Source organism: Salvelinus alpinus, chromosome 13 (assembly GCF_045679555.1).
Source record: "Salvelinus alpinus chromosome 13, SLU_Salpinus.1, whole genome shotgun sequence".
In the NCBI taxonomy this organism is placed as follows: Eukaryota; Metazoa; Chordata; class Actinopteri; order Salmoniformes; family Salmonidae; genus Salvelinus; species Salvelinus alpinus.
This window is the reverse complement of record NC_092098.1, coordinates 26,895,932-26,922,739: the sequence shown is the minus strand read 5'-3', so window position 1 is coordinate 26,922,739 and position 26,808 is coordinate 26,895,932. Positions and strand designations below refer to the sequence as shown.

Sequence of the window (26,808 nt, the reverse complement as noted above, 5' to 3'; positions counted from 1 at the left end):
AAAACGTATCAACCCTTACAAAATGTCCATTAATTATAATACACATAATAATTCACATTTCCTGTTGCTGCAGGATTATTTTCCTTCTGTAGCAAACTGGCTCAAACTAAGATCCTACAGTACATCTGTACTTGCTTTCTCTACAGAGTGTGTCACTTACCTGGATGAGAGAAATCTCCATGGTTGATCCTTTTCTCCAGTGTCTTTGAGAGTGGTTTGATAGACGAATGCCTCTATCCAAAACAAAACAGACTTTTAACAGTCCAATTCATGTCCCAGACATACTTTACTTAATGGCTTTATAAAGGTACTTTTATAAAAGTAGCTAGTTTATAAATGATAAATTATTAGTTTATAGATAATTTATAATTCGGTAACAAACTGTTATAACACATTGGTTGATATTGTAGTGCATACTGAAGAGGGCCTGTACTGTACCTGAATGGGGGAGACTGCAGCTGCGGGTGCTGTGCGGACAGGGATCCCACTTAGAAGGCGTCTAGGTGAGGAGTGCATCTGTACCGTGTGTCCAGGCCCAGGTCCATCTGCAATGCTCAACACATGAGTGTACATAAGCCACGGGGTGGACGTTTAAGTGGAAAGTGAATGAGGAAGTGATTAATTGATACCGTATTCCATGATTATGTCCCATGAACTCCTACGACTATCTTTTACACCTTGTTAAGCAAACAGACCTCCAAGGTTAGACTGTTTAAGTATGATGTTATTGGTAAGGGTTCCTTCTCTATCACTGCTGCTAAGCCAGGAATGTTTCCCCTCAACAGCCTGTCGGCCAGTCATCTGTGCTTGATTGAACTTGCCTAGTGCAATGGAACCAAAGGAATAGTCACAAAAGTGCAATCCCCTCACCTGGCACTCCAAGCAGGTGCAATCAAATGCTCAAAGAACTTTGAAGTATTATTTTAACTCAGGTCTGCTGGTCTGTGTGGAGGAGTGAGAAGGAGGGATGCTCTGTGCTCACTCTGTACTGCTGTGTCAAAGGACTTGATGAGGGATTTGACGGTGGCTCCGGGCTCCGAGGGTGAGGAGGCAGCATTGCTGTTGGTGTTGATGGATAAGGAGGTGGTCGGTGTCTGGGTGGTCTGGGTCATAGAGATGCCACGCCAGTGAGGACTGCCGTCTGCGTCCGACAAACTCTCAGAGTCGCCACGCAACAACCTGAGAGAGACAAGGGGAAAGAGATGCTCACAGTACAATATGGCACAACACATACTGTAGCAGGTAGGAGCGCTGTTTTATTTAAGAGAATGGCAGATGTGTGTGTGGCTGTAGTCTATACCTTATCAGGGATTCTTATCATTACATTGGTTTACTAAGTGGTTTGTAAGCAAGCATTTCACTGTAAAGTCTACATCAGTTGTATTGGCCGCATGTGTTAAATAACATGACATTGTATTTTACTTGGGTGTTGTCGGAACAATGGTTTAGAGATTACTCGATGTTCTAAAGCAAGTTAATGATGATGTTCACCCAGTGCATTGACTGTTCTATGTAATATTTGCTCAATAGATCAGAAGCATATTTAGTATGATTACGTACACGTTATAAATGTGAAAGTCAACAACTGGGTCTAATTTTACGCGACAACACCTGAACTGCAACAAAAAGTATGTACAAAGTTTACTCCATCCTTTCCTTATGGACATTAGACTGCAGATTATGAACAGAGAGAGCCTGAGGGAGTATTGTCACTGATGGATGGATATGGAAGGGTTGAGAAGAGAACTGAAATAAGGAAACAGGTGAGGAGGAAGCAGAACTACTGTAATGTCAACCTCCCAAAGACAGTGGCCTCAAACAAATGCATGCAAACAAAGTCAAGACTAGAGTCATTTCATTTATTGACTTTCCAATGAACAAATACAAAATACTTTTAAACAGACAGACAAACACCTTATATTGACTATTTCTCTAGATAAACAGTACTGTATATTTTATATGTCACAGGTATTAAAACCAGAGTCCAAGTCTCAATAAGATTTCACATAAAATAGCACATCAAACTGTTGCACATTCACTTGTTGAACTGTTGAGCATGGCTTTAAATCAAAGGCAGAGAAAAGGTAATCAACACAGTTACCACCATATGTCTTACATTGAGGTGGCCTTTTTTGGCAATATCGATAGTACTCAAAGTTAAACTTAACCAGCACATCTATCTGTCTCTGGTCGAATACAATGGCTTGTGTATGACTGCATCTACTGAATAGTCCTGTTACTAGGTAATAATAATCACTATAACCTGAGGTTTACAGGATGGCAGTTGGTCATTATACACTTCTAATGGTTGTCACGATGCCAGCATCACTTCAACGATCTGACGTCTACCCTGAAGCAGTCATCAGAAATGAGAGGCTTTTTATTTGACCTGATGGGGTTGCATTAGAAATACTTCTGAATGAATGATAAAACCTTCACAATGCTTTTAGCTCCCTGAAGTTCAGAGTGGAATATTATGGCCTACAGAACTACAGGACACTTTGACATCGATTTGGACATTTTGATGAGTTAGGCCAGTTCATAATGAGTTTTAGGCACGGCTGTAAATCTGAGGCAGAGAGGACTATTTGAATTGGTCAGTGATCAGCAGTTGATTACCCTTATGGCTTAAATTTAGTGTCCTTCCTGTGAGGACATTATTAGTGATAACGTGATATTGACCAGTGATAATGTAATAATATACTGTCTGTGGTTCAGTGTTGTTGTCTGTAGGCAGAACTCAAACTGGTGAGCTGGACTTCAACTGTAGCTCAGTGATTACACACACAACGTAGGACTACTGACCAGCGCAGGTTATTGATGTTTTGCCATTCTTGATATTCTGGTAAATACCGCCATCTAGAGGTACATTATCACACCACATTATCTGATCCAGATTTTTAACACAAGGTGCAAATGAAATACCCAATGAAAATGTATGCTAAAACATTGTTTTCCCCTTTCAACTACAGTACATGACTGCATCTAAGTAGCCGTGAATACTCTCAAAGAATTGAAACTTAAAGTGAACTGATTGTTGATTATTACCATAAAAAACGTCAATATCATCCAAGCACTTTTTGAAGTAACAGATATTCCAAACGGTCAGTTATAAGAAACGGATCGTATTCATAACCACAAATGCACAACTTACTAGAACAATTATAAACCAAAAGACCAATAAAACCAGCTGCGATCAACAAAAATAACTTTACATCTTTTTCTGTTTAGCTTTTTTAAGTTGCACTTGGCCTGAAACATAGTAATGAAGCCTAACAGAAAAAAATAATCTGGTACAGGTGATAAACAGACTGTTTTGGCTTCAGTTTTTTTCTGAGAACTGAACAAAAATATGTCTCATTCTCATCATTTGTTTTCTTAACAAATCAATTACTCTTCTTTAGCAACACATTGAGTAAGTGAAAATTCACCACTGAGGCAATTTAAGTGTCTAAAAGGCACAAAAGCAAATAGGAATCAGTAACATAAACCCCTCCTATCTTATCATCAGTCCCCTCTCTTGACCGACAGAGAGGAGAGATTCATCAACACAAATACATCTGAAAGCACTGCAAACAATACAGATAAAAAGTGTACAGCATTTTAGAAAGATTTCACAAACAAATATGTGTTAATTTGGCAGCCAAGTGCTGTTTCACAATAGATTGGATTAACAGTAAACCACAGTCTGACTCTGTCTGTCTGGTAAACCAACCTTGCTAATAAACCCATCAGAATTACATACCACATAACCGTTTTTATGGTAATACTGATCAAAGCAACTCTGTACAATAATACTGTCAGTCTGTCTTCAGAGGGTCCAAATGTGTTGTGGTTGAACTTTTCTACCGCCCCTCTACTGCAGTCTTGGTATCAAAACTGGCTCCAGCCCCAAGTCTGAAAAACAAGACCGAAACCAGATACAACATGAGTTGAAATAAATAGAGAATATACCCTCTTAAAAAGCCATGTACTTGTCTACCTGTAATTTGTTTAAGACCCCAACTGGATGTAGCACAGCCAGAGTGGTTTATTTCTCTAAAGTCACTATAGCAATAAAGGCTATTTCCTCTGTCTGTCCCTCTCTCCATGTGTCTCTTAGCTGGCTAATCAAATCAAATCTACATGTCTCTGCGATCAGTATACAATGCTATACAGTGGGGCAAAAAAGTATTTAGTCAGCCACCAATTGTGCAAGTTCTCCCACTTAAAAAGATGAGAGAGGCCTGTAATTTTCATCATAGGTACACTTCAACTATGACAGACAAAATGAGAAAAGAAATTCCAGAAAATCACATTGTAGGATTTTTAATGAATTTATTTGCAAATTATGGTGGAAAATAAGTATTTGGTCACCTACAAACAAGCAAGATTTCTGGCTCTCACAGACCTGTAACTTCTTCTTTAACCTCTTTGGGCTGCAGGGGCAGTATTGAGTAGCCTGGATAAAAGGTGCCCATTTCAAACAGCCTCGTACTCAATTCTTGCTCGTACAATATGCATATTATTATTACTATTGGATAGAAAACACTCTCTAGTTTCTAAAACCGTTTGAATTATATCTGTGAGTAAAACAGAACCCATTTTGCAGCAAACTTCCTGATAGGAAGTGGAAAATCTGAAATCGATGCTCTGTTCTAGGGCCTGCCTATAAATGTGCTTGATATTTATTAGTATACATGCACTTCATACGCCTTCCACTAGATGTCAACAGGCAGTGAGAGAAGAAATGGAGTGTATAACATGATCTGAGGTCGAATAAAAGCTCTTGGCATGACGTGACCCCAATTTCCTGTTTTCTAGAACGCGCGAGAAGTGACCTGGTATTGCCTTCTGTAAAGCTGTCGTTATAGACGACTAATATCTCCGGCTTTGATTTTATTTGATACATGTGACAATTATCATCGTAAAGTATGTTTTTTCAATATAGTTTTATTAGATTATTGAAATTTTTTCGGGACGTTAGGCGTGTTGCTTTGTCTGCGTATGTTCAGGAAGGAGAGCTTCGCGCCACTTTGCTAGCTTTCCGTGCTAATTGACTGGAGAAGAGGACATTCTAAATCCAAACAACGATTGTTCTGGACAAAGGACCCCTTGTACAACATTCTGATGGAAGATCATCAAAAGTAGGACCCATTTTATGATGCTATTTCATATATCTGTCGAACATGTGAACTAGTAGTTTGCGCCCAGATTTTGGGCACGCTCTCGCCATAACGTAAACTGCATGTCGTAATGAAGTTATTTTTAGAATTCTAACACGGCGATTGCATTAAGAACTAGTGTATCTATCATTTCCTATACAACATGTATTTTTTAGTAATGTTTATGAATAGTTATTTGGTCAGAATATGTGAGTGTCAGAAAAATATCTGGACGTTGTGGGAAAAAGATGCTACGTTAGCACAATGTATAACCACTGATTTCAGCTCTAAATATGCACATTTTCGAACAAAACATAAGTGTATGTATAACCTGATGTTATAGGACTGTCATCTGATGAAGCTTATCAAGGTTAGTCAAAAATTATATATCTTTTGCTGGTTTGTTACGATCGCTAACTTTTGCTGCTGGTAAATGGCTTGTGTTTCTGGCTATTTGGTAAGCTAATATAATGCTATATTGTGTTTTCGCTGTAAAACACTTCAGAAATCGGAAATATTGGCTGGAATCACAAGATGCCTATCTTTCATTTGCTGTACACCATGTATTTTTCAGAAATGATTTATGATGAGTATTTAGGTATTTGACGTTGGTGTCTGTAATTACTCTGGCTGCTTCGGTGCTATTTCTGACGGTAGCTGTGATGGTAGCTGCAATGTAAAACTGATTTATAGCTCAAATATGCACATTTTTCGAACAAAACATAGATTTATTGAATAACATGTTATAAGACTGTCATCTGATGAAGTTGTTTCTTGGTTAGTTTGGTTGGTTCTTGGTTAGTTAGGTTGGTTTTGTGCATGCTACCTGTGCTGTGAAAAATGTCTGTCCTTTTTTGTATTTGGTGGTGAGCTAACATAAATATACGTGCTGTTTTCGCTGTAAAACATTTTAAAAATCGGACATGTTGGCTGGATTCACAAGATGTTTATCTTTCATTTGCTGTATTGGACTTGTTAATGTGTGAAAGTTAAATATTTCTAAAAAATATATTTTGAATTTCACGCCCTGCACTTGAAGTGGCTGTTGTCATATTGTGCCCGGCATCTGGCTTGCAGCCCAAAGAAGTTTTAAGAGGCTCCTCTGTCCTCCACTCGTTACCTGTATTAATGGCACCTGTTTGAACTTGTTATCAGTATAAAAGACACCTGTCCACAACCTCAAACAGTCACACTCCAAACTCCACTATGGCCAAGACCAAAGAGCTGTCAAAGGACACCAGAAACAAAATTGTAGACCTGCACCAGGCTGGGAAGACTGAATCTGCAATAGGTAAGCAGCTTGGTTTGAAGAAATCAACTGTGGGAGCAATTATTAGGAAATGGAAGACATACAAGACCACTGATAATCTCCCTCGATCTGGGGCTCCACGCAAGATCTCACCCCGTGGGGTCAAAATGATCACAAGAACGGTGAGCAAAAATCCCAGAACCACACGGGGGGACCTAGTGAATGACCTGCAGAGAGCTGGGACCAAAGTAACATAGCCTACCATCAGTAACACACTACACCGCCAGGGACTCAAATCCTGCAGTGCCAGACGTGTCCCCCTGCTTAAGCCAGTACATGTCCAGGCCCGTCTGAAGTTTGCTAGAGAGCATTTGGATGATCCAGAAGAAGATTGGGAGAATGTCATATGGTCAGATGAAACCAAAATATAACTTTTTGGTAAAAACTCAACTCGTCGTGTTTGGAGGACAAAGAATGCTGAGTTGCATCCAAAGAACACCATACCTACTGTGAAGCATGGGGGTGGAAACATCATGCTTTGGGGCTGTTTTTCTGCAAAGGGACCAGGACGACTGATCCGTGTAAAGGACAGAATGAATGGGGCCATGTATCGTGAGATTTTGAGTGAAAACCTCCTTCCATCAGCAAGGGCATTGAAGATGAAACGTGGCTGGGTCTTTCAGCATGACAATGATCCCAAACACACCGCCCGGGCAACGAAGGAGTGGCTTCGTAAGAAGCATTTCAAGGTCCTGGAGTGGCCTAGCCAGTCTCCATATCTCAACCCCATAGAAAATCTTTGGAGGGAGTTGAAAGTCCGTGTTACCCAGCAACAGCCCCAAAACATCACTGCTCTAGAGGAGATCTGCATGGAGGAATGGGCCAAAATACCAGCAACAGTGTGTGAAAACCTTGTGAAGACTTACAGAAAACGTTTGACCTCAGTCATTGCCAACAAAGGGTATATAACAAAGTATTGAGATAAACTTTTGTTATTGACCAAATACTTATTTTCCACCATAATTTGCAAATAAATTCATTAAAAATCCTACAATGTGATTTTCTGGATTTTTTTTTCTCATTTTGTCTGTCATAGTTGAAGTGTACCTATGATGAGAATTACAGGCCTCTCTCATCTTTTTAAGTGGGAGAACTTGCACAATTGGTGGCTGACTAAATACTTTTTTGCCCCACTGTACATACCAAATGTTGTTTAGTTAATAAAGCAGATGATAGAATGAGTACAAATCAGTCATGCCGTGTCATACTACTAGACAATTCTCCAGAGGAACCGAGAGACTAGATAAAGGATTGATTCAACAGAACAGCAGGTGGCGCCAAGTTCCAAAATAACATTTTAGTAGCAGTTTTTTTTGTAGAAATTAAGCGAAGCAAACCCCAGCCCATTCAAATGAAAGGACACAGGCAGCTGATAGATAGTTGGTGCAGCTGCCAGCCAATCAGACAGACAATCAGCAGGAAGCAGTAGGAAGCAGCAGGAAGCAGTAGGAAGGAAAATTAGCAGTTCTAGATCAGCAGTAGCATTCCCTCTAAAGGCATCATTCACTGAGCTGGCAGTGCAGTGCAGTGGACTCACCTGGGCTTTCTATAAGGAGCCATGTCTGAGAGGGGGACATCCTTGAGAGAACGAACGATCTCAGGGAGGAGGGGAGCTTCTGGTCTGGTACGTCCCAAGTACGTACGGGAAAGTAAAGTAAAATACCGCATTCTTCTTTACGTTCTAAATTACACGTTTACATGTTTTATGTCAGGCCAGCTATATTAGAAACGAACTGATGAGCTCTGTAATACTAACAATACTAGCCTAATTTGCCTCTCATCATACTGTCACTGCCACTGCACACAAGACACAGGACCAATAGGCTGAGCTTTTCATCAACAAACCAACCAATCATGGCAGGTAGCCTAGTGTTTAAAGCGTTGGGCCAGTAACCGAAAGGTTGCTGGATTGAATCCCTGAGGTGACAAGGTAAAAATATGTCGTTCTGTCCCTGAGCAAGGCAGTTAACCCAGTGTTCCCCGGGCACCGAAGACGTGGATGTCGATTAAGGCAGCCCCCCGCACCTCTCTGATTCAGAGGGCTTGGGTTAAATGCAGAAGACACATTTCAGTTGAAGGCATTCAGTTGTACAACTGACTAGATATCCCCCTTTCTCTTTCCAATCACATCCCTGGCAGCACAGACCATGGTGTACAGGTAGCCACATGAAACAAAACAAAACAGAGGAATGATGCTATGGCCCCTAAAGTGTCTGTCTCATTTTATATTTTGAAGAGAACCGACTCAAACAGTTTAGTGCTGCTGTCAGTGCAGTCTGGGCAGCAGCATTTCTAGGCAGAGCTTAGGCCACTATATTAGTGCTACACTACTCCGATAAAACAGCTTGTCTCAGTAAAGTGCTAGGGTCCATTGCTGGTCCAGTGTGTTACAATCGGTGGTGGTGAGTGGTAGACAGACTGATAGAGCAGTCAGTGTATTGCAGCAGGAACCAGATAGACAGACCAAGATAATGCATGAGAGGAGACTGACTGCTAATCCTCTATTAGCAAGGTTTGCCAAAGCCCAGGATTTGAAGCCCCCCAAAATCCCAGGATTTGAGGCTTGAGAATCCAAGGATTTGGGTATTAAGATATTATTATTGGACTTAATGGTGAATCATATCCTAAATTGGCAGCTAGCGTCACCTCGTTTCAATGCATCCCCCACCCCAAAAATGCTGAACATCATAAGCTACCATGACATCGAATCAGAATTTTGGGGTAGCCTCTTAAAATATTTAAAAGGGAACCGATTAATGGCATATGGAAATACAAATGGTTCCTTCCAGCTCGGCTCGCTATAGCCTCCCACACTGCATTCTATATGAATCTGACTACTACATTGAACACTCACACCATCAGTGGGATATGGCAAGCCTTATAGTAGCTGCAGCTCCAGGACAGAGTGTGTTAGCTAGGATAGAGAGAGGCCCAGTGCTAAGAGGGAGCAAGAGGGGAAAGGCTAGGGGAAGGGAGAGGAGGTTGGATGTTGGATAGAAACAGAGGGAGTAGTAGGGGAGGTATACTGTAGGTCAGGGCTATTCAAATCTGGATCCTTTAGACCAATTACACTTCTGGGTTACATTCTTCCTATCTCATCAGGGGATGATTTAGACCTGGAACATAAGATGAGTACATTCAGGTAGAAACAAAAACCAGAAGTGTTTCGGCCCTCCAGGACCATAATTGAATAGTACTGCTGTAGGTACTAAACAGGTACGTACCTGACTCCCTGCAGCTGCTCCAGGTCTGAGGACAGCTTGGTGCTGCGACCCTGCTCCTCTTGTAACCTCCTCCTCAGAGAGCGGATCTCCTGCTGGGCCTCCACCTTGATGTCGTTGGCCACCACTACGGCTGTCTGGAGGTCTGCCTGGAACCGTCGCCACTCCTCCGTCTCATCCTGAAAACAAACACACATAAATACGCACACACACACACAAATGCACGAATGCACACACACACACGCAGTATACCATATGAGGATTGTGATTCTCTTTGCATCATAGGAGTCACAAACCTTGACCATCTTGACCACCAGCAAACCACCTGAAAGTATATAACCACTAACAGTCAGATCACTCCTACCTTCATCTGTTTATTCAAGATCTTCAGCTGCCTCTCCACTTCAGCCTTCTGCTCCTCCAGCTTCTTGAGTTGGTCTGTAAAGAAAGATAAATATGTCATTACTTTGAGAACATCAACCACAGAATACATCTGCGAAAGACACATATCATAAACGTAGCCATTGCTGCAGCCATTTCTTAGTCTGATAAATACATTCGGTAAATCTAACCTCTTTCACCAGTGGAACTACAGGGATCATTTATATCCATTCAAAATGTATTTCTCATTATATAGTATGGTAATTATGAGCCTGCTATCAGTTAAATCTGCATTGCTACAGTTGAAGTCGGAAGTTTGCATACACTTTGGTTGGAGTCATTAAAACTCATTTTTCAACCACTCCACAAATTTCTTGTTAACAAACTATAGTTTTTGCAAGTCTGTTAGGACATCTACTTTGTGCATGACACAAGTAATTTTTCCAACAATTGTTTACAGATAGATTATTTCACTTATAATTCACTGTATCACAATTCCAGTGGGTCAGAAGTTTACATACACTAAGTTGACTGTGCCTTTAAACAGCTTGGAAAATTCCAGAAAATGATGTCATGGCTTTAGAAGCTTCTGATAGGCTAAGTGACATCATTTGAGTCAATTGGAGGTGTACCTGTGGATGTATTTCAAGGCCTATTTCAAGGCCTACCTTCAAACTCAGTGCCTCTTTGCTTGACATCATGGGAAAATCAAAAGAAATCAGAAAAAAATTGTAGACCTCCACAAGTCTGGTTCATCATTGGGAGCAATTTCCAAATGCCTGAAGGTACCACGTTCATCTGTACAAACAACAGTACGCAAGTATAAACACCATGGGACAACGCAGCCATCATACCGCTCAGGAAGGAGACGCATTCTGTCTCCTAGAGATGAACGTACTTTGGTGCGAAAAGTGCAAATCAATCCCAGAACAACAGCAAAGGACCTTGTGAAGATGTTGGAGGAAACAGGTACAAAAGTATCTATATCCACAGTAAAACGAGTCCTATATCGACATAATCTGAAAGGCTGCTCAGCAAGGAAGGAGCCACTGCTCTAAAACCGCCATAAAGAATCCAGACTACGGTTTGCAACTGCACATGGGGACAAAAATTGTACTTTTTGGAGAAATGTCCTGTGGTCTGATGAAACAAAAATAGAACTGTTTGGCCATAATGACCATCGTTATGTTTAGAAGAAAAAGGGGGATGCTTGCAAGCCGAAGAACACCATCCCAACAGTGTAGCACGGGGGTGGCAGCATCATGTTGTGGGGGTGCTTTGCTGCAGGAGGGACTGGTGCACTTCACAAAATAGATGACTTCATGAGGAAAGAAAAATATGTGGATATATTGAAGCAACATCTCAAGACATCAGTCAGGAAGTTCAAGCTTGGTCGCAAATGGGTCTTCCAAATGGACAATGACCCCAAGCATACTTCCAAAGTTGTGGCAAAATGGCTTAAGGACAACAAAGTTAAGGTATTAGAGTGGCCATCACAAAGCCCTGACCTCAATCCCATAGGTAATTTGTGGGCAGAACTGAAAAAGCGTGTGCGAGCAAGGAGGCCTACTAACCTGACTCAGTTACACCAGCTCTGTCAGGAGGAATGGGCCACAATTCACCCAACTTATTGTGGGAAGCTTGTGGAAGGATACCCGAAATGTTTGACCCAAGTTAAACAATTTAAAGGCAATGCTACCAAAAAACGAATTGAGTGTATGTATACTTCTGACCCACTGGAAATGTGATGAAAGAAATAAAAGCTGAAAGAAATAATTCTCTATACTATTATTCTGACATTTCACATTCTTCAAATAAAGTGGTGATCCTAACTGACCTAAAACAGGGAATTTTTACTAGGATTAAATGTCAGGAATTGTGAAAAACTGAGTTTAAATGTATTTGGCTAAGGTGTATGTAAACTTCCGACTTCAACTGTATATCCATAACTCATACTTAATCCATGTGTCGCGAGCCTCACCACTGACCAAATAAAAGGACTCAAACAATGCATACCGCTACACATATTTAGTCCAGGTGTTGGCTTAATCTGGGCCAGGGAAATCGGCCCTATGTGCTTAGGAGTCCTGTGCGCCTATAACAAGTAAAAGTTAGGATGGAGGAGGTAGAGTAGTACAGTAGTAGACTGATGATATATACACTAGTGAACATACTCTCTAGGTCCAGGATGGTCTGGTTGGTGTGGAGGTGGACAGCCCTCTGCTGCTCCACCTGGTCTTCCAGCTCAAAAATGGTCTCCTTCAGGTCCTTGATCTGGCCGTCGGCCTGCCTACCCCCATTCTCTAGGGCACTGACCCGGCCACTCAGCTCCTCCTCCCGGCTCACGGCTCGCTCTGCCACCTGCTGGCACTCAGCCTCCACCTGGGACATAGTAGGAGACCATCTGATTGGTTAGTCACATGTATAGTTGACATGATTGGTTAGTTGGTCCATCAAGGGGCTTCTCTCTACAAGTGTACTGTTTGCTGCCACCATGAGATGGCGCTGTGTCTGAAGTGACAGTGTACCCACTTTTCCAATGTCTGTACCTATTACCTCTATATTAAAGATGGAAGGAGAATACAAAAGGCCTTTACAAACATAAAGCAGGTGCATTTCTGAATGCAGAAATGTCTAACATTTCTAAGCATGTTTGACAGAATAGGCCTATTGTATTTTATTTTTTCATTCCAGAAGGTTTGCGATTGCATTAGACCGTTAATCTTAGCCTAATCACTAGATAATAAAGGGTTACTTAACCATTAACAGTTAATATCTAATCCACCAGACATCCTCAAGTCTGGGCATGTGTGCTTATCACTTAGACTAACTGACAGTGACACACCCATTACTGTAAGCAGAGCCTTAGATCTATCTACTTCTGACTCTGTGACTGTACCTGCTAATACACCCTTCTAGTCTGACGTAATAAAAAAAAGATGATAAAAGCTGTTGGACATCAGCCCTGCCAGTGTCTACAGAGACTCATTGACACAATAGCCTAGCAGGAACTCTTCCAAAGCCATTTTGATAGCCTACCCTACACTACAGTGTAACTGGCTGCTGGGTAAACAGGTGATGATGACTCATTGATTTTACAGTTAAGTGTCTAAAGCCCGTGTCTCCTGCTGCAGCTAATACACTTCCTGATACACTACAAACAAATACTATTTTAACCCAAGACTGCCCTGACTGGATCACCCCAGTGTGGGCACTACTCGGCACAGAGTCCATTAGTGTGATGTTGTGATGTTGAAACCACTGCTCACTCAGGCTTTCTGAACCTACAAGCAGATGAAAACAATTTCATTGAACATCAGCTCATATGCTGGAGAGTGGTGAGGGAAAGTGCTGAACTATCACAAAGTGTCTCTTCACTAGCAATACAATATTTAATTTAAACCATCATGGCAGACGAGGTATTGTGTATAACTGTAGTCTGATATCTCAGAGGTTAAATTGTTCTTGGGGACCTTCAATGCTGCAGACATGTTTTGGTGTCCTTCCCCAGATCTGTGCCTCAACACAATCCTGTTTCGGAGCTCTACGGACAGTTCCTTTGACCTTTTTCTCTGACATGCACTGTCAACTGTGGGACCTTATATACACAGTGCCTTTCCAAATCATGTACAATCAATTGAATCTACCACAGGTGGACTCCAATCAATATCTAGAAACATCTCAAGGATGATCAATAGAGAGAGGATGGCACTTGAGATCAATTTCGAGTCTAATAGCAAAGGGTCTGAATACTTATGTAAATAAGGTATTTCTGTTTTTTATTTTTAATACATTTGCAAAAATGTCCAAAAAACTGTTTTCACTTTGTCATTATTGTGTATTGTGTGTAGATTGATGAGGAACATTTTTTACTTAATCAATTTTAGAATAAGGTTGTAACGTAACAAAATGTGGAAAAAGGAAGGGGTCTGAATACTTTCCGAACTCACTGTATATCCTCCAAACATTGGCTTCGAGGGCATTATCACTTTTATACAACGATTTACTAACATATTCAAATAATGATTGACATATTTTCATATATAACATTATTTTGATGAATTTATTCATACTATTTCATCCTTCCACAGGATACACTACATGACCAAAAGTATGTGGACACCTGCTCGTCGAACATCTGATTCCATAATCATGGGCATTAATATGGAGTTGGTCCCCCCTTTGCTGCTAGAACAGCTTCCACTCTTCTGGAAAGGCTTTACACTAGATGCTGGAACATTGCTGCAGGGACTTGCTTCCATTCAGCCACAAGAGCATTAGTGAGGTCTGGCACTGATGTTGGGCAATTAGGCTTGGCTCGCTGTCGGCGTTCCAATTCATCCCAAAGGTGATCGATTTGGTGAGGTCAGGGCCAGTCAAGTTCTTCCACACCGATCTGTATGAACCTCGCTTTGTGCACGGGGGCATTGTCTTTTTTTGTTGTTGTTGTTGTTTTTTGTGTACGTTATACCCCTTTTTATCCCCAATTACGTGATATCCAATTGGTAGTTACAGTCTTGTCCCATTGCGGCAACTCCTGTGCGAACTTGGGAGAGGCGAAGGTCGGGAGCCATGCGTCCTCCCACGGGGGCATTGTCATGCTGAAACAGGAAAGGGCCTTCCCCAAACTGTTGCCACAAAGTTGGAAGCACAGTATTGTCTAGAATGTCATTGTATGCTGTAGTGTTAAGATTTCCCTTCACCTAACCTAATTTAACAACTATGTTTGGTCTTGTGGATGGGTGATGGGATTGCCCTGCTCTGTCTACCTTTTATATTCCTATGTGGCTCTGGGTTGGTAGCCTTTGAGATTGACATTTGAATAGGCCGATTGAATTTGGAAATACTGAAACGTATTTGTTTTAATTTATTTGGTTTTGTCCTTATTAATTTGTATCCTGTTGTTTTTGTCTTTGTTATTTCATTTTGTTTTTGTGTTTTCTCCCTATTGAACTGTACATATTTGCAAGTATTGTATCTTAAAACTGTAATTGTCTTAGGACAACAACAAAAAAATAAGATTTCCCTTCACTGGAACTAAGGGGCCAAGCCCGAACCATGAATAACAGCCCCAGAACATTATTCCTCATCCACCAAACTTTACAGTTGGCACTATGCATTGGGGCAGGTAGTGTTCTCCTGGCATCCGCCAATCCCAGATCCGTCCATCGGACTGCCAGATGGAGAAGTGTGATTCATCACTCCAGAGAATGCATTTTCACTGCTGCAGAGTCTAATGGTGGCAAGCTTTACACCACTCCAGCCAACGCTTGGCATAGCGCATAGTGATCTTAGGCTTGTGTGCGGCTGCTCGGCCATGGAAACCCATTTCATGAAACTCCCGACTAACAGTTCTTGTGCTGACGTTGCTTCCAAAGGCAGTTTGGAAATCGGTAGTGAGTGTTGCAACCGAGGACAGAATATTTTTATGCGCTAGACGCTTCAGGACTCTCTGGTCCCATTCTGTGAGCTTGTGTGGCCTACCATTTAGTGACTGAGACGTTGTTGCTCATAGACGTTTCCACTAGACGTTTCCACGTTCCCACCAATTTGACAAACTGACTTGTTGGAAAGGTGGCATCCTATGACAGTGCCACGTTGAAAGTCACTGAGCTCTTCAGTAAGGCCATTCTACTGCCAATGTTTGTCTATGGAGTGGCATGGCTGTGTGCTCGATTTTATACACCCGTCAGCAACGGGTGTGGCTGAAATTGCCAAATCCATTCATTTGAAGGGGTGACCACATACTTTTGCATATATAGTATATAGTCCCGACACAAATCTAAGGTTGCTACCCAAGCTGGCTGGACGTTGGTTCTATCTGGTCGGATGCCAGAGATGCGACACAGTCGTTAAGTTTTTTTGCTCTGTACTAAACCCAGTCGTTTGTTCAAAATATTCCATTGCCATGCTGGAAAAATTCTTATCCCTTGCTTGCTAGCTAGCCAACTACGGCTAACTTCCAGTCATGTCAAACAGTGCAGCCAGAATAACAGCAAGGTAGCTGCGTTTGTGTTTGTTTAAGCTCTTTTCTAGTGACATTTATTTGGATACATCCATAATAACAAGCTAATGATGTGCATTTCACCTGGCATAGTAAATGTGCTCTCTGGTCAGGACATTGTTATTCAGAGGAGCTAGCCAACAACACAGCTAATACAATCCCTTCAAACTGATGCTGGAAAGACTGCAAACTAGCTGCATTTTGTTTAGTTTTACCTGTTTTCTATTGACATTTCTTTGTATATATCCATACAAATGATGCTGATTCATGATTTCGACTGGCTGAGAAAAGCTGTCCGCCTGTCTGTCTCGTCCCGACTCCCGACATGTTCATTACTATGGGACAGCTGGAGATCGAATTTCAATATTGAAACGAAATTGAAAATGTTGGAGAGACAGACAATAAGGTTTATACAAATCTCTGCTGTTGAAAACCAAATGCTAGTTTTAAAAGAAATGGGAGATAATGTCTAGATGCTTTTTATAGTGGAGATCAAGTTTATAAATTGCCTTGCTGGGCTGACAAGACAGTGGATTTGCGCAGTGAGATGGAACAGAGTGAATAGGCATTTCAACATTCTAGCTTTAGCCGGTGGTAACTTGTGGAATAGACAGCGGCTGGAATGCGGTTTTAACCAATCATCATCCAGGAGTAGACCCACCTACCGCCGGGAAGGCAAAGTGTTCCCGGCAGGCCCAGAGAGCAAATCAAGTGCACTTACAGTATAGGCCTACCGCTGGCCAATCAGATAGCCCAGATCCGTGTCTGCACAGTTTCCTTGCGCCATAGACTGTAAAGATAGGCCTCGAACACACAGCAAAGTTGATAATGTGAGATTTCAAGACTTTAAAACCAAGACTAGAGAGAGACTCAAGGAATACAGCAAAGAGCTGATGTTTTTATGAGTAAATTCATGTTTAAGTTGTTATTCAGCACTATCTTTGTTCAAAGGTTTTATAAGCCATAAAATGCACATTTGATAAGCTTGCATTGTTATTATTTGTGGCTTGTGTCATTAAAAAAATATACAATCTGAGCGGTAGATCTCGGCTTGCATTTTGACTCAGAAAGTGATCTTGACTCAGAAAAGGTTGGTGACCACTGCTGTAGAATAATAAATCACAAGATCCATAAATTACAGCCTACACTGAAGAAGGTAAAAGGACGATTTAGGGCTACAGACTGCCAGAGGATAAGTTGTAGCTTGGTATCCCACCCACCTTGGTGAGCAATAAAGTTTCTACTCTATTCTATTCCTTGGTCCCACCCACCTTGGAGAGCAGTCCCTGGGCGTGTTCAGCGTCGGTCTGGGCCTGTAGCAGCTCCTGCCGTAGCCCTGTTACCTCCCCCTCCAGTCTGTCTCTCTCAGCGTGGGCCACCTTCAGCAGCCTCTGCAGCTCTGTGCTGTCCCCAGCACTCTGCATGGCCTTCAGTTCGCCAACCTTCTGCCTCTCTATGTCCACCTGGGCTTTGAGCCGTCCGTTCTTCACCCTCAGGGCGTCCGCTGCCGCCTTGTGTTCCTCAGCCGCCCGTGTCATCTCACCCCCGGCCTCCTCCTCCCTCTCCACCCGGCACTGGAGGCCGTCCCTCTCTTCTCTGAGGGACCTCACCTGCCCCTGGGTCTCCTGGTGCTCCTGCTCCAGGGCCCTCAAGCTCCCCGTCAGCTGCTGCTGGATGTCCACCAGCTTTTCCCTCTCGAAGCGAGAGCTCTGCACCAGGTCAGTGTAGCGCTGCTCCAGCTCGGCTGCCCGGTCCTCGTCCCCGCTCTGGGCCTGGGCTGCCTCCTGCAGCCTCCCGGCCAGGGCCTCGTTCTTCTGGGCCAGCAGCTCCACCCTCTCCCTCTGCTGCTGCAGCGACGTCTGTAAGAGGCCCTTCTCCTCGGCCAAGCGCTCGTTCTCAGCCGTCAGCTCCTGGACCACCTGCTGCTGGTCGGCCAGCTCCTGTAGTGTGGCCTGGAGCTCCTCTGCCGTGCTGTGCTGACTCTCTTCCATTTTCTGGATCTGCTCCGTCAACCTCTCCACTGAGGGGTCGCGACCCTGACCCTTCCTCACACCTACAACCCCTACACCACCACAGCCCCCATCGCTGCTGCTCACTGAGTCAGACCGCGACGGGATCTTCTCAAACTCTGAGGAGTCTGGCGAGGGCGAGCCCTTGGTGATGTCACTGCTGGAGGAGACTGAGGTTTTGAGCGGGCTGGGTATGGCTGACTTGGCTGGGGGAGTGGTGTTGTTGTCTAAAGGGAGGCCGTTGATGGAGGGTTTGGAGGGGCTGGTGGTGGTGGTAGTGTTGTTGGACAGAGGAGAGGCAGGCAAGGACTCCAGGGAGAAAAGCTTCTCCTTCAGGACCTGGTTCTCCTCCCTCAGAGCCGCCAGCTCCCTCTGGAACTTCCCGTTCTTCTCCCTCAGCTCCCCAACCAGGGCCTGGGCGTCTGTAGCCTGCTGGGATGGGCCTTGACCCTGCTCGGGGGCACCCTCAGGTAGGGTGAAGGGGGTGTTGTGAGGTGAGGAAGACGAGGATTTCCCCCGGCAGCGCTGCAGCTCCATCCTCAGCTTGCTGATCTCAAACTCCTTCGCCTTGGCTTCAGCCAGCAGCTCCTTAATCTGGCACTCCAGGAAGCCTCTCTCCGAGCCCTCGGCGTCTATCCTGGGCTTTGTGGTGGTGGAGCCGCGCTGGTGCTTGGTTGCTAGGGTGGCCAGGCTGGAGGTGCTGGCGCTGGGGACCATCTTCTTGTTCGTGGAGGTCCTCAACTGATCCCTCAGCGACACGCGGTCTCTGGTCATGGTGGGGGGGATCTCCCTGGGGGCAGGGATTCCAGACTTCTTAGATCCTGATTGAACACCTGGAAAATATAATCAAAACACACATTCAGTCTTCTGCTTTCTTTCTTCTTATTTTTTATGAAAATCCACTAGTAAAAGTGGTAATGCATTTGATTAATGTCTGTAATGTCCTCACGATTCAATAGAAACAATTTCACACTCAGATTGAAGCTCAGTTGTGATGCAGTGTTAATATGATGCTGTGATTGTCATCATCAGGGGTCAATCATTCAACCCTATTCATAGATCCCTTTTTTATTGTGATGGCTGGTTGGTTGACACTGTGTCTGTGTTACTGTGGCCATTGAAACACAGGGCATACTTCAGTTGCATGGCATTTCAGTGGATCCACAGGGCTTGACTGGCATTTTCTCTCTCTCTCTCTCTCTCTATCGCTCTCTCTCTCTCTAAGAGCTTTTACTGATTCATCCCCCGCGTGAGCAGGACGCTGTCTGAAAAGGCTTTTATTCTTGTTCTTGTTACCAGGGATGACAATGGTCTGGGGCAAGTGGAACGTTCCAGCACAAAGCAGCCCGTCAGTGGACAGACACAAAGAGAGCGCTGTGTTGGTGACACTACACTGACTTCGATCAACCCCAGAGGGCACAGACTACTGCACAGCCTGGGCAAGAAGAGATAAAGTAGGCTACTGTATAACCCCATAAACAACACACACACACACACACACAAAGAAACATTCAAGATACACTGGCAAGTTGGCTCACATCCACACCTACAAACAAACACACACTCACAAACAAAGAGTCTCGGCTCATTTGGAATGGAAATCCTACACCCCTCTGGGATCTTAAAGCACTTCTCCATTGATGGCCACTTTGCAGGGTGTGCCTGCCAAGCCTCAGACAATCTCAGGGGCACAGCGTGGATTAGCATTCTTAAAGTAGGGCTCTATGGATGAAAAGTTGCTGATGAGGCCAGAAACAGAGAAACAGAAACATAACTTATTTTATCAGCACTCAAATATGCTTCTTCTATATAAAGCAAGGAGCTCAGAACTCAGTTTATATTCAAGTTCATTTAAGCCTCCCGGGTGGTGCAGTGGTCTAAGGCACTGCATCGCAGTGCTAGCTGTGCCACCAGAGACTCTGGGTTCGAGCCCAGGCTCTGTCGCAGCAGGCCACGACCGGGAGGTCCATGGGGCGACGAACAATTGGCCTAGCGTCGTCTGGGTTAGGGAGGGTTTGGCCGGTAGGGATATCCTTGTCTCATCGCGCACTAGCGACTCCTGTGGCGGGCTGGGCGCAGTGCACGCTGACCAGGTTGCTAGGTGTATGGTGTTTCCTCCGACACATTGGTGCGGCTGGCTTCCGGGTTGGATGCGTGCTGTGTTAAAAAGCAGTGCGGTTGGGTTGTGTTTTGGAGGACGCATGGCTCTCGACCTTCGTCTCTCCCGTACGGGAGTTGTAGCGATGAGACAAGACAGTAACTACTAATAATTGGATACCACGAAAAAGGGGGTATTTTTTTATTTTTTATATATTTTTGTATATATAGCAAGGCCATTTAGAATGCTCTCTTTTAATTATAACACTATCGTAAATTCTTATATTTGCGAAAAATCACAATAAAAACGCAAAATAGTTCCGGTAAAACATTAAAAAGCTATAAAAATACCAGGTCAGAATGGCTGGCACACAGAGTGACTGCAGACAGTATGGTTTGGCCTTCAGTCAAACTGTGCTTAAAAATAAGAACCTAAATACTCAGCATGAGTGAGAGCAAGCAAAAGCCAGTCATTTAAATTCCCATTAATCACCTTCGCATTGGTTCTCTATCAGTCAGGTCAAGTGAACTCCAGTGAAATTCCCACTAGACTAGCCTCTGCTCTGCCAAGATCCCAGGCTGCTATGAAAAATCTATAATCACTTACTTCTCTGTACATTTTACAGTGGATGCCTCCGTTACAGAAAAAAATGAGGCTAAATTATGTATTATCACATGGAAGATTTTAAGATTTTAACATCTACTTGTTTATGAACAAAGACAGTGATGAAATGCAAGGTTAAAAATGACTTATCATAATGCATTACAGATTGACATATTAAGATGTTTGGGGGTGCATGTACTGTATGTACAAACCGAAACAGACAGACAGAACGTGACAAAGACAGCATATACAGTAGGTCAAACCTATAGGTCATATGGGACATATTCATGCAAATTCTATTATTCTCATTACTTATAGGGGAAGAAAAGCAAAGGGAGAGAGAGAGAAAGAAATAAAGGGATAGAGAAATAGAAGGAGAGAGAAATGAGAGAGAGGCGGGTGTGTTTAAGCTCAATCCGTTTCCATTAAGATGACTAATGTTTGGAGTTGAAGTGAGATTCTGGGACATCTCCCATTCACAGCCCCCACATACATTAAAATTCTCCTTCCCAGTCCAACTGAATAAAACTCATATGGACTGTATGAAATTTCTTTCTTCGTTTAAGTAGTCACCTCCCTTTTACCATGACTTCACTACAGCTTGTCCCTGCGCACATAGCCATGACGTAAATCTGTGTGCGAAACGAGCCAACTAATACGTGAACAGTTCCAGTACAGAATAATACAATACTGCGAAAGGGAGGCTGGCTGGAACAGTGACACTGGAACACAGACTGTCCAGGCCTGGATTTAAATAGTATTTGAAGAGCACAACAAAAGTTGTGCTTTATTGAGCTTGCCTGGTGCTGTAGAGAAAACAAATACGAGTCTATTTCAGATGTGGACAGACTGTCCACATCTCATAATGCCTCACAATGGAATTCACTCTCTCTCAGATTCATTGCATCTGTAACGGCGTTCCTCTCTCTCTTCATAAGAAGAGGAGGAGTAGTGATCGAACCAAGGCGCAGCGGGTTGTGAATACATGATGATTTTTATTTTAAATAAACAAAACGAACAAACACGAAAACGAACTATACTTGAAAATGATACAAAATAACAAAACGAAAGTAGACAGACCTGAACAACGAACTTACATACAACGTGAAGAACGAAATGAACAGGAACAGACTACATAAATGAACAAACCGTAAACAGTCCCGTATGGTGCAAACATCGACACAGACACAGGAGACAACCACCCACAAACAAACACTGTGAACAGCCTACCTAAATATGACTCTCAATTAGAGGAACGCCAAACACCTGCCTCCAATTGAGAGCCATACCAGGCAACCCTAAACCAACATAGAAACAGACAACATAGAATGCCCACCCAAACTCACGTCCTGACCAACTAACACACAAAACTAAACAGAAAACAGGTCAGGAACGTGACATAACCCCCCCCTCAAGATGCGTACTCCGAACGCATCACCAAAAAGTCCAGGGGAGGGTCTGGGTGGGCATCTGACCACGGTGGTGGCTTAGGCTCCGGGCGTGGTTCCCACCCCACCATAATCAATCCCCGCTTCCGTATCCTCCCCACAATGACCACCCTCCAAATAACCCCACCTAAATTTAGGGGCAACACCAGAATCAAGGACAACTCTGGGACAAGGTAGCTCAGGACATAGGGATAGCTCAGGACATAGGGATAGCTCAGGACAGAGGGATAGCTTAGGAGAGAGAGGTAGCTCAGGATAAAGAGGTAGCTCAGGATAGAGGGGCAGTTCTGAATTACTAGCCGCTTCTGGCTGAGGGACAGCTCATGGCTGACTGACGGCTCTGGACGCTCATGGCAGGCTGACGGCTCTGGACGCTCATGGCAGGCTGACGGCTCTGGACGCTCATGGCAGGCTGACGGCTCTGGACGCTCATGGCAGGCTGACGGCTCTGGACGCTCATGGCAGGCTGACGGCTCTGGACGCTCATGGCATGCTGACGGCTCTGGACGCTCATGGCAGGCTGACGGCTCTGGACGCTCATGGCAGGCTGACGGCTCTGGACGCTCATGGCAGGCTGACGGCTCTGGACGCTCATGGCAGGCTGACGGCTCTGGCTGCTCATGGCTCTCTAACGGCTCTGGCTGCTCATGGCTCTCTGACGGCTCTGGCTGCTCATGGCTCTCTGACGGCTCTGGCTGCTCATGGCTCTCTGACGGCTCTGGCTGCTCATGGCTCGCTGACGGCTCTGGCTGCTCATGGCTCGCTGACGGCTCTGGCAGATCCTGTCTGGCTGGCGGCTCTGGCAGATCCTGTCTGGTTGGCGGCTCTGGCAGATCCTGTCTGGTTGGCGGCTCTGGCAGATCCTGTCTGATTGGCGGCTCTGGCAGATCCTGTCTGGTTGGCGGCTCTGGCAGATCCTGTCTGACGGGCGGCTCTAGCGGCTCCTGTCTGGCGGACGGCTCTAGCGGCTCCTGTCTGGCGGACGGCTCTGTAGGCTCATGGCAGACGGGCGGCTCTGCAGGCTCATGGCAGACGGGCGGCTTTGCAGGCTCATTGCAGACGGATGGCTCAGACGGCGCTGGGGAGACGGATGGCTCAGATGGCGCTGGGGAGACGGATGGCTCAGATGGCGCTGGGTAGACGGATGGCTCAGACGGCGCTGGGGAGACGGATGGCTCAGATGGCGCTCGGGAGACGGATGGCTCAGACGGCGCTGGGGAGACGGATGGCTCTGGCCGGATAAGGCGCACTGTAGACCTGGTGCGTGGTGCCGGAACTGGAGGCACCGGGCTAAGGACACGCACCTTCATACTAGTGCGGGGAGCAGGGACAGGGCACACTGAACTCTCAAAGCGTACTCTATACCTGGTGCGTGGTACCGGCACTGGTGGCACCTCAGGACTAGTACGGGGAGAAGTGACAGTGTGTACAGGACTTAGGAGACGCACAGGTGGCTTAGTGCGTGGGGCCGGAACTGGAGGCACCGAACTGGATACACGCACTATAGGGAGAGTGCGTGGAGGAGGAACAGGGCTCTGGAAACGCACAGGTAGCCTAGTGCGTAGTGTAGGCACTGTAGGTACTAGGCTGGGGCGGGGAGGTGGCACCGGAAATACCGGACCGTGCAGGCGTACTGGCTCTCTTGAGCATTGAGCCTGCCCAACCTTACCTGGTTGAATGCTCCCGGTCGCCCGACCAGTGCGGGGAGGTGGAATAACCCGCACCGGGCTATGTAGGCGAACCGGGGAAACCATGCGTAAGGCAGGTGCCATGTATGCCGGCCCGAGGAGACGCACTGGAGACCAGACGCGTTGAGCCGGCCTCATGACACCTGGCTCAATGCCCAATCTAGCCCTACCAGTGCGGGGAGGTGGAATAACCCGCACCGGGCTATGCACACGTACAGGAGACACCGTGCGCTCTACTGCGTAACACGGTGTCTGCCCGTACTCCCGCTCTCCACGGTTAGCCTGGGAAGTGGGCGCAGGTCTCCTACCTGCCCTTGGCCCACAACCCCTTAGCCCCCCCCCAAGAAATTTTTGGGAGTTACTCACGGGCTTTTCGGGCTTCCGTGCAAGACGCGTCCCCTCATAACGCCGGTTCCCTTCTCCGGTTGCCTCTGTTCTCCTCAGTGCCTCCACCTGTTCCCATGGGAGGCGATCCCTTCCAGCCAGGATCTCCTCCCATGTGTAGCAACCTTTACCGTCCAATACATCGTCCCAAGTCCATTCCTCCTTCTTTCGCTGTCCCTTACTCCGTTTACACCGCTGCTTGGCTCTGGATTGGTGGGTGGTTCTGTAACGGCTGTCGCTTTCCTCATCCTCAGATGAGGTGAGAAGAGAAGGATCTTCAGACCAAAATGCGGAGTCAGGGAAATAAGCCATCTTTATTTTATAAACGACAAAACTGAAGAATGATGGCAACACGAAAAACAAACACTTTCAAAACTTACATACTGAAACGTAAACTCACGAACAGGCAACAGACGACATCGAAACAAAACGAACAGCCAAACAGTCCCATTTGTGAATATACATCGACAACACGAAAACATCACAGGAGACAACCACCCACAAACAAACACTGTGAACAGCCTACCTAAATATGACTCTCAATTAGAGGAACGCCAAACACCTGCCTCCAATTGAGAGCCATACCAGGCAACCCTAAACCAACATAGAAACAGACAACATAGAATGCCCACCCAAACTCACGTCCTGACCAACTAACACACAAAACTAAACAGAAAACAGGTCAGGAACGTGACAGCATCAATAATTAATACTAATATAAAATAGTGATATTCAAAAAAGTTATTATAAAAATAAATAATTGAAATAACAAAATTAAAATGATAACTCTCTCTCTCAAATTCAAACTGCTTTATTGGCATGAAAATCATTGTGTCAATATTGCCAAAGCAATAATGTATACAATATACATTGTTATAAAATAATGAATAATAATATAAAATAGTGATATTAAAAAGGCACAGAAGATTTGACAGTCTCATAATTCAAACCATGCGTTTTGTTTTTGATCAACAGCTTTTTTCTCAACAAGCCTTCTTTCATGGTATTCATAGATCACAAAGTTATCCTCAGTGGTGATAACCACCATATGTTTTTCATAATTTAAAAGAAGGTCAAAGGAAAGCACAAACAAGACAAGCTGTGAATGAATAGTCAAGAGAAACTATTTAAATCCCTCAGTTGGGACAAACGCTTCCTGACTCTAAAGTTATCTGGGTCTGACTTGCCAAGCCTTTGATAGACAATTACAACTCCCCATTTTAGAGGCTACTAAAACAGGGAAAGGGAGGGGGGTGGTCGGGAGAAACAGAGATGAGAGAGAACGGCTCAGAGGGAGAGAGAGTGTAAGGTGGAGAGAGTGTAAAAGAGAGAGAGTGTAAAAGAGAGAGAGAGTGTAAAAGAGAGAGAGAGAGCGCGAGTGAAAGTGAAACAGGGAGTGGGATGACTGCAGCGTCCCCTCAACCCTACTTTATCTTTGTCTTCCATGCCGTATGGCTCAACTCATGGTCCATTCACACACAGGCAGCTCTGGGAGGAACTAAATCAGCCCCCTGTAGGGGGTCTGAGTTGGGGGGGCGGGGGTTTGAATGCCTCTCAGAGGTGCTCCCCCGCACAACCTCTGGAGACTGTCTCTCATTTATAGCAAAGTGTAAATAATGTGAAACACAAGCTTTGGAGAGAAAGAGAAATATCGCTGCCAAGTAGAATGGGCTTTCTCTCATAAAGGCCCCTTTATGTTGAGGAACAAGAGAAATGATACTACATAACATTTCGTAACACAGAGGTTTTTGTGCTGAAAGCATGTCTTTTCTCATATGGTAAGAAATACAATTTAATAATAGTGAATTGAGAGCATGGCCAAATCATGTCGTTTTGGATGAGAAGCCACAGTAAGAGGGTTTAGATTGCAGGCGGCCAAATAAAGCCGGCAGTGACAGCCAAGTTTAACAGGCCGGGCCAAAGTCATTAACCCAAACTTTTAACTTAAAACATTAATTTTTCTACACAGAAAATTGGCTAGTGTTAACTAGTGTTGATCTTTCAGTGTAACATTTCTAGTGTTGATTCAAGTGTTAAATTAACTCAGCAAAGAGTTGAATTAACAATCAGTGGTGTAAAAGAACACCAGTGTTGGTGTTAATAACAAATGTTGAGCCAAAACCACACCCATCATTAACATATTTCCTAGCATGCTCTATTGCAGGTTATTATTGTTTATATGCTTTAGGTAATGCTATATCTTAGTCTTCCCAACCCTGGCAGTCATTCTGAATGCAGATTGCATGTGAATAAATTGATTGATTAGTTAATCTTATGCTACTCAAATTTAAATAACATTTTTCTAAACAAATCCAATCTGTTAGTTGGAATTATTGCACCTGTTACTGAAATGGTTGTTCCAGTTTAGATGCTTTAGGTAATGCTATATCTTAGTCTCCCCAACCCTGGCAGTCATTCTGAATGCAGGTTGCAGGTGAGTAAATGTTTGTCCAAATGTTGGATATCCCTAGTGATTGGAAACTGAGGCTTTCTGAAGCCTATGGGGCTTTCACCAAATT

At 44.3% G+C, this 26,808-nt stretch overlaps 1 protein-coding gene across 4 annotated transcripts in view; it reads right to left on the bottom strand.

The window, feature by feature from the left end:
• The window catches only part of LOC139537470 (cytospin-B-like), a 181,356-nt gene that overhangs the window by 59,815 nt on the left and 94,733 nt on the right, over positions 1-26,808 (bottom strand). For all 4 annotated transcript variants that reach the window (XM_071338816.1, XM_071338817.1, XM_071338815.1 and 1 more), the window contains 7 exons: positions 17,331-18,901; positions 12,230-12,437; positions 10,039-10,112; positions 9,678-9,853; positions 983-1,179; positions 439-545; positions 161-233 (listed from right to left, as the gene is read on the bottom strand). In XM_071338816.1, coding sequence (XP_071194917.1) covers positions 161-233; positions 439-545; positions 983-1,179; positions 9,678-9,853; positions 10,039-10,112; positions 12,230-12,437; positions 17,331-18,901 — 2,406 coding nt within the window. The remainder of the gene's footprint in view (positions 1-160; positions 234-438; positions 546-982; positions 1,180-9,677; positions 9,854-10,038; positions 10,113-12,229; positions 12,438-17,330; positions 18,902-26,808) is intronic.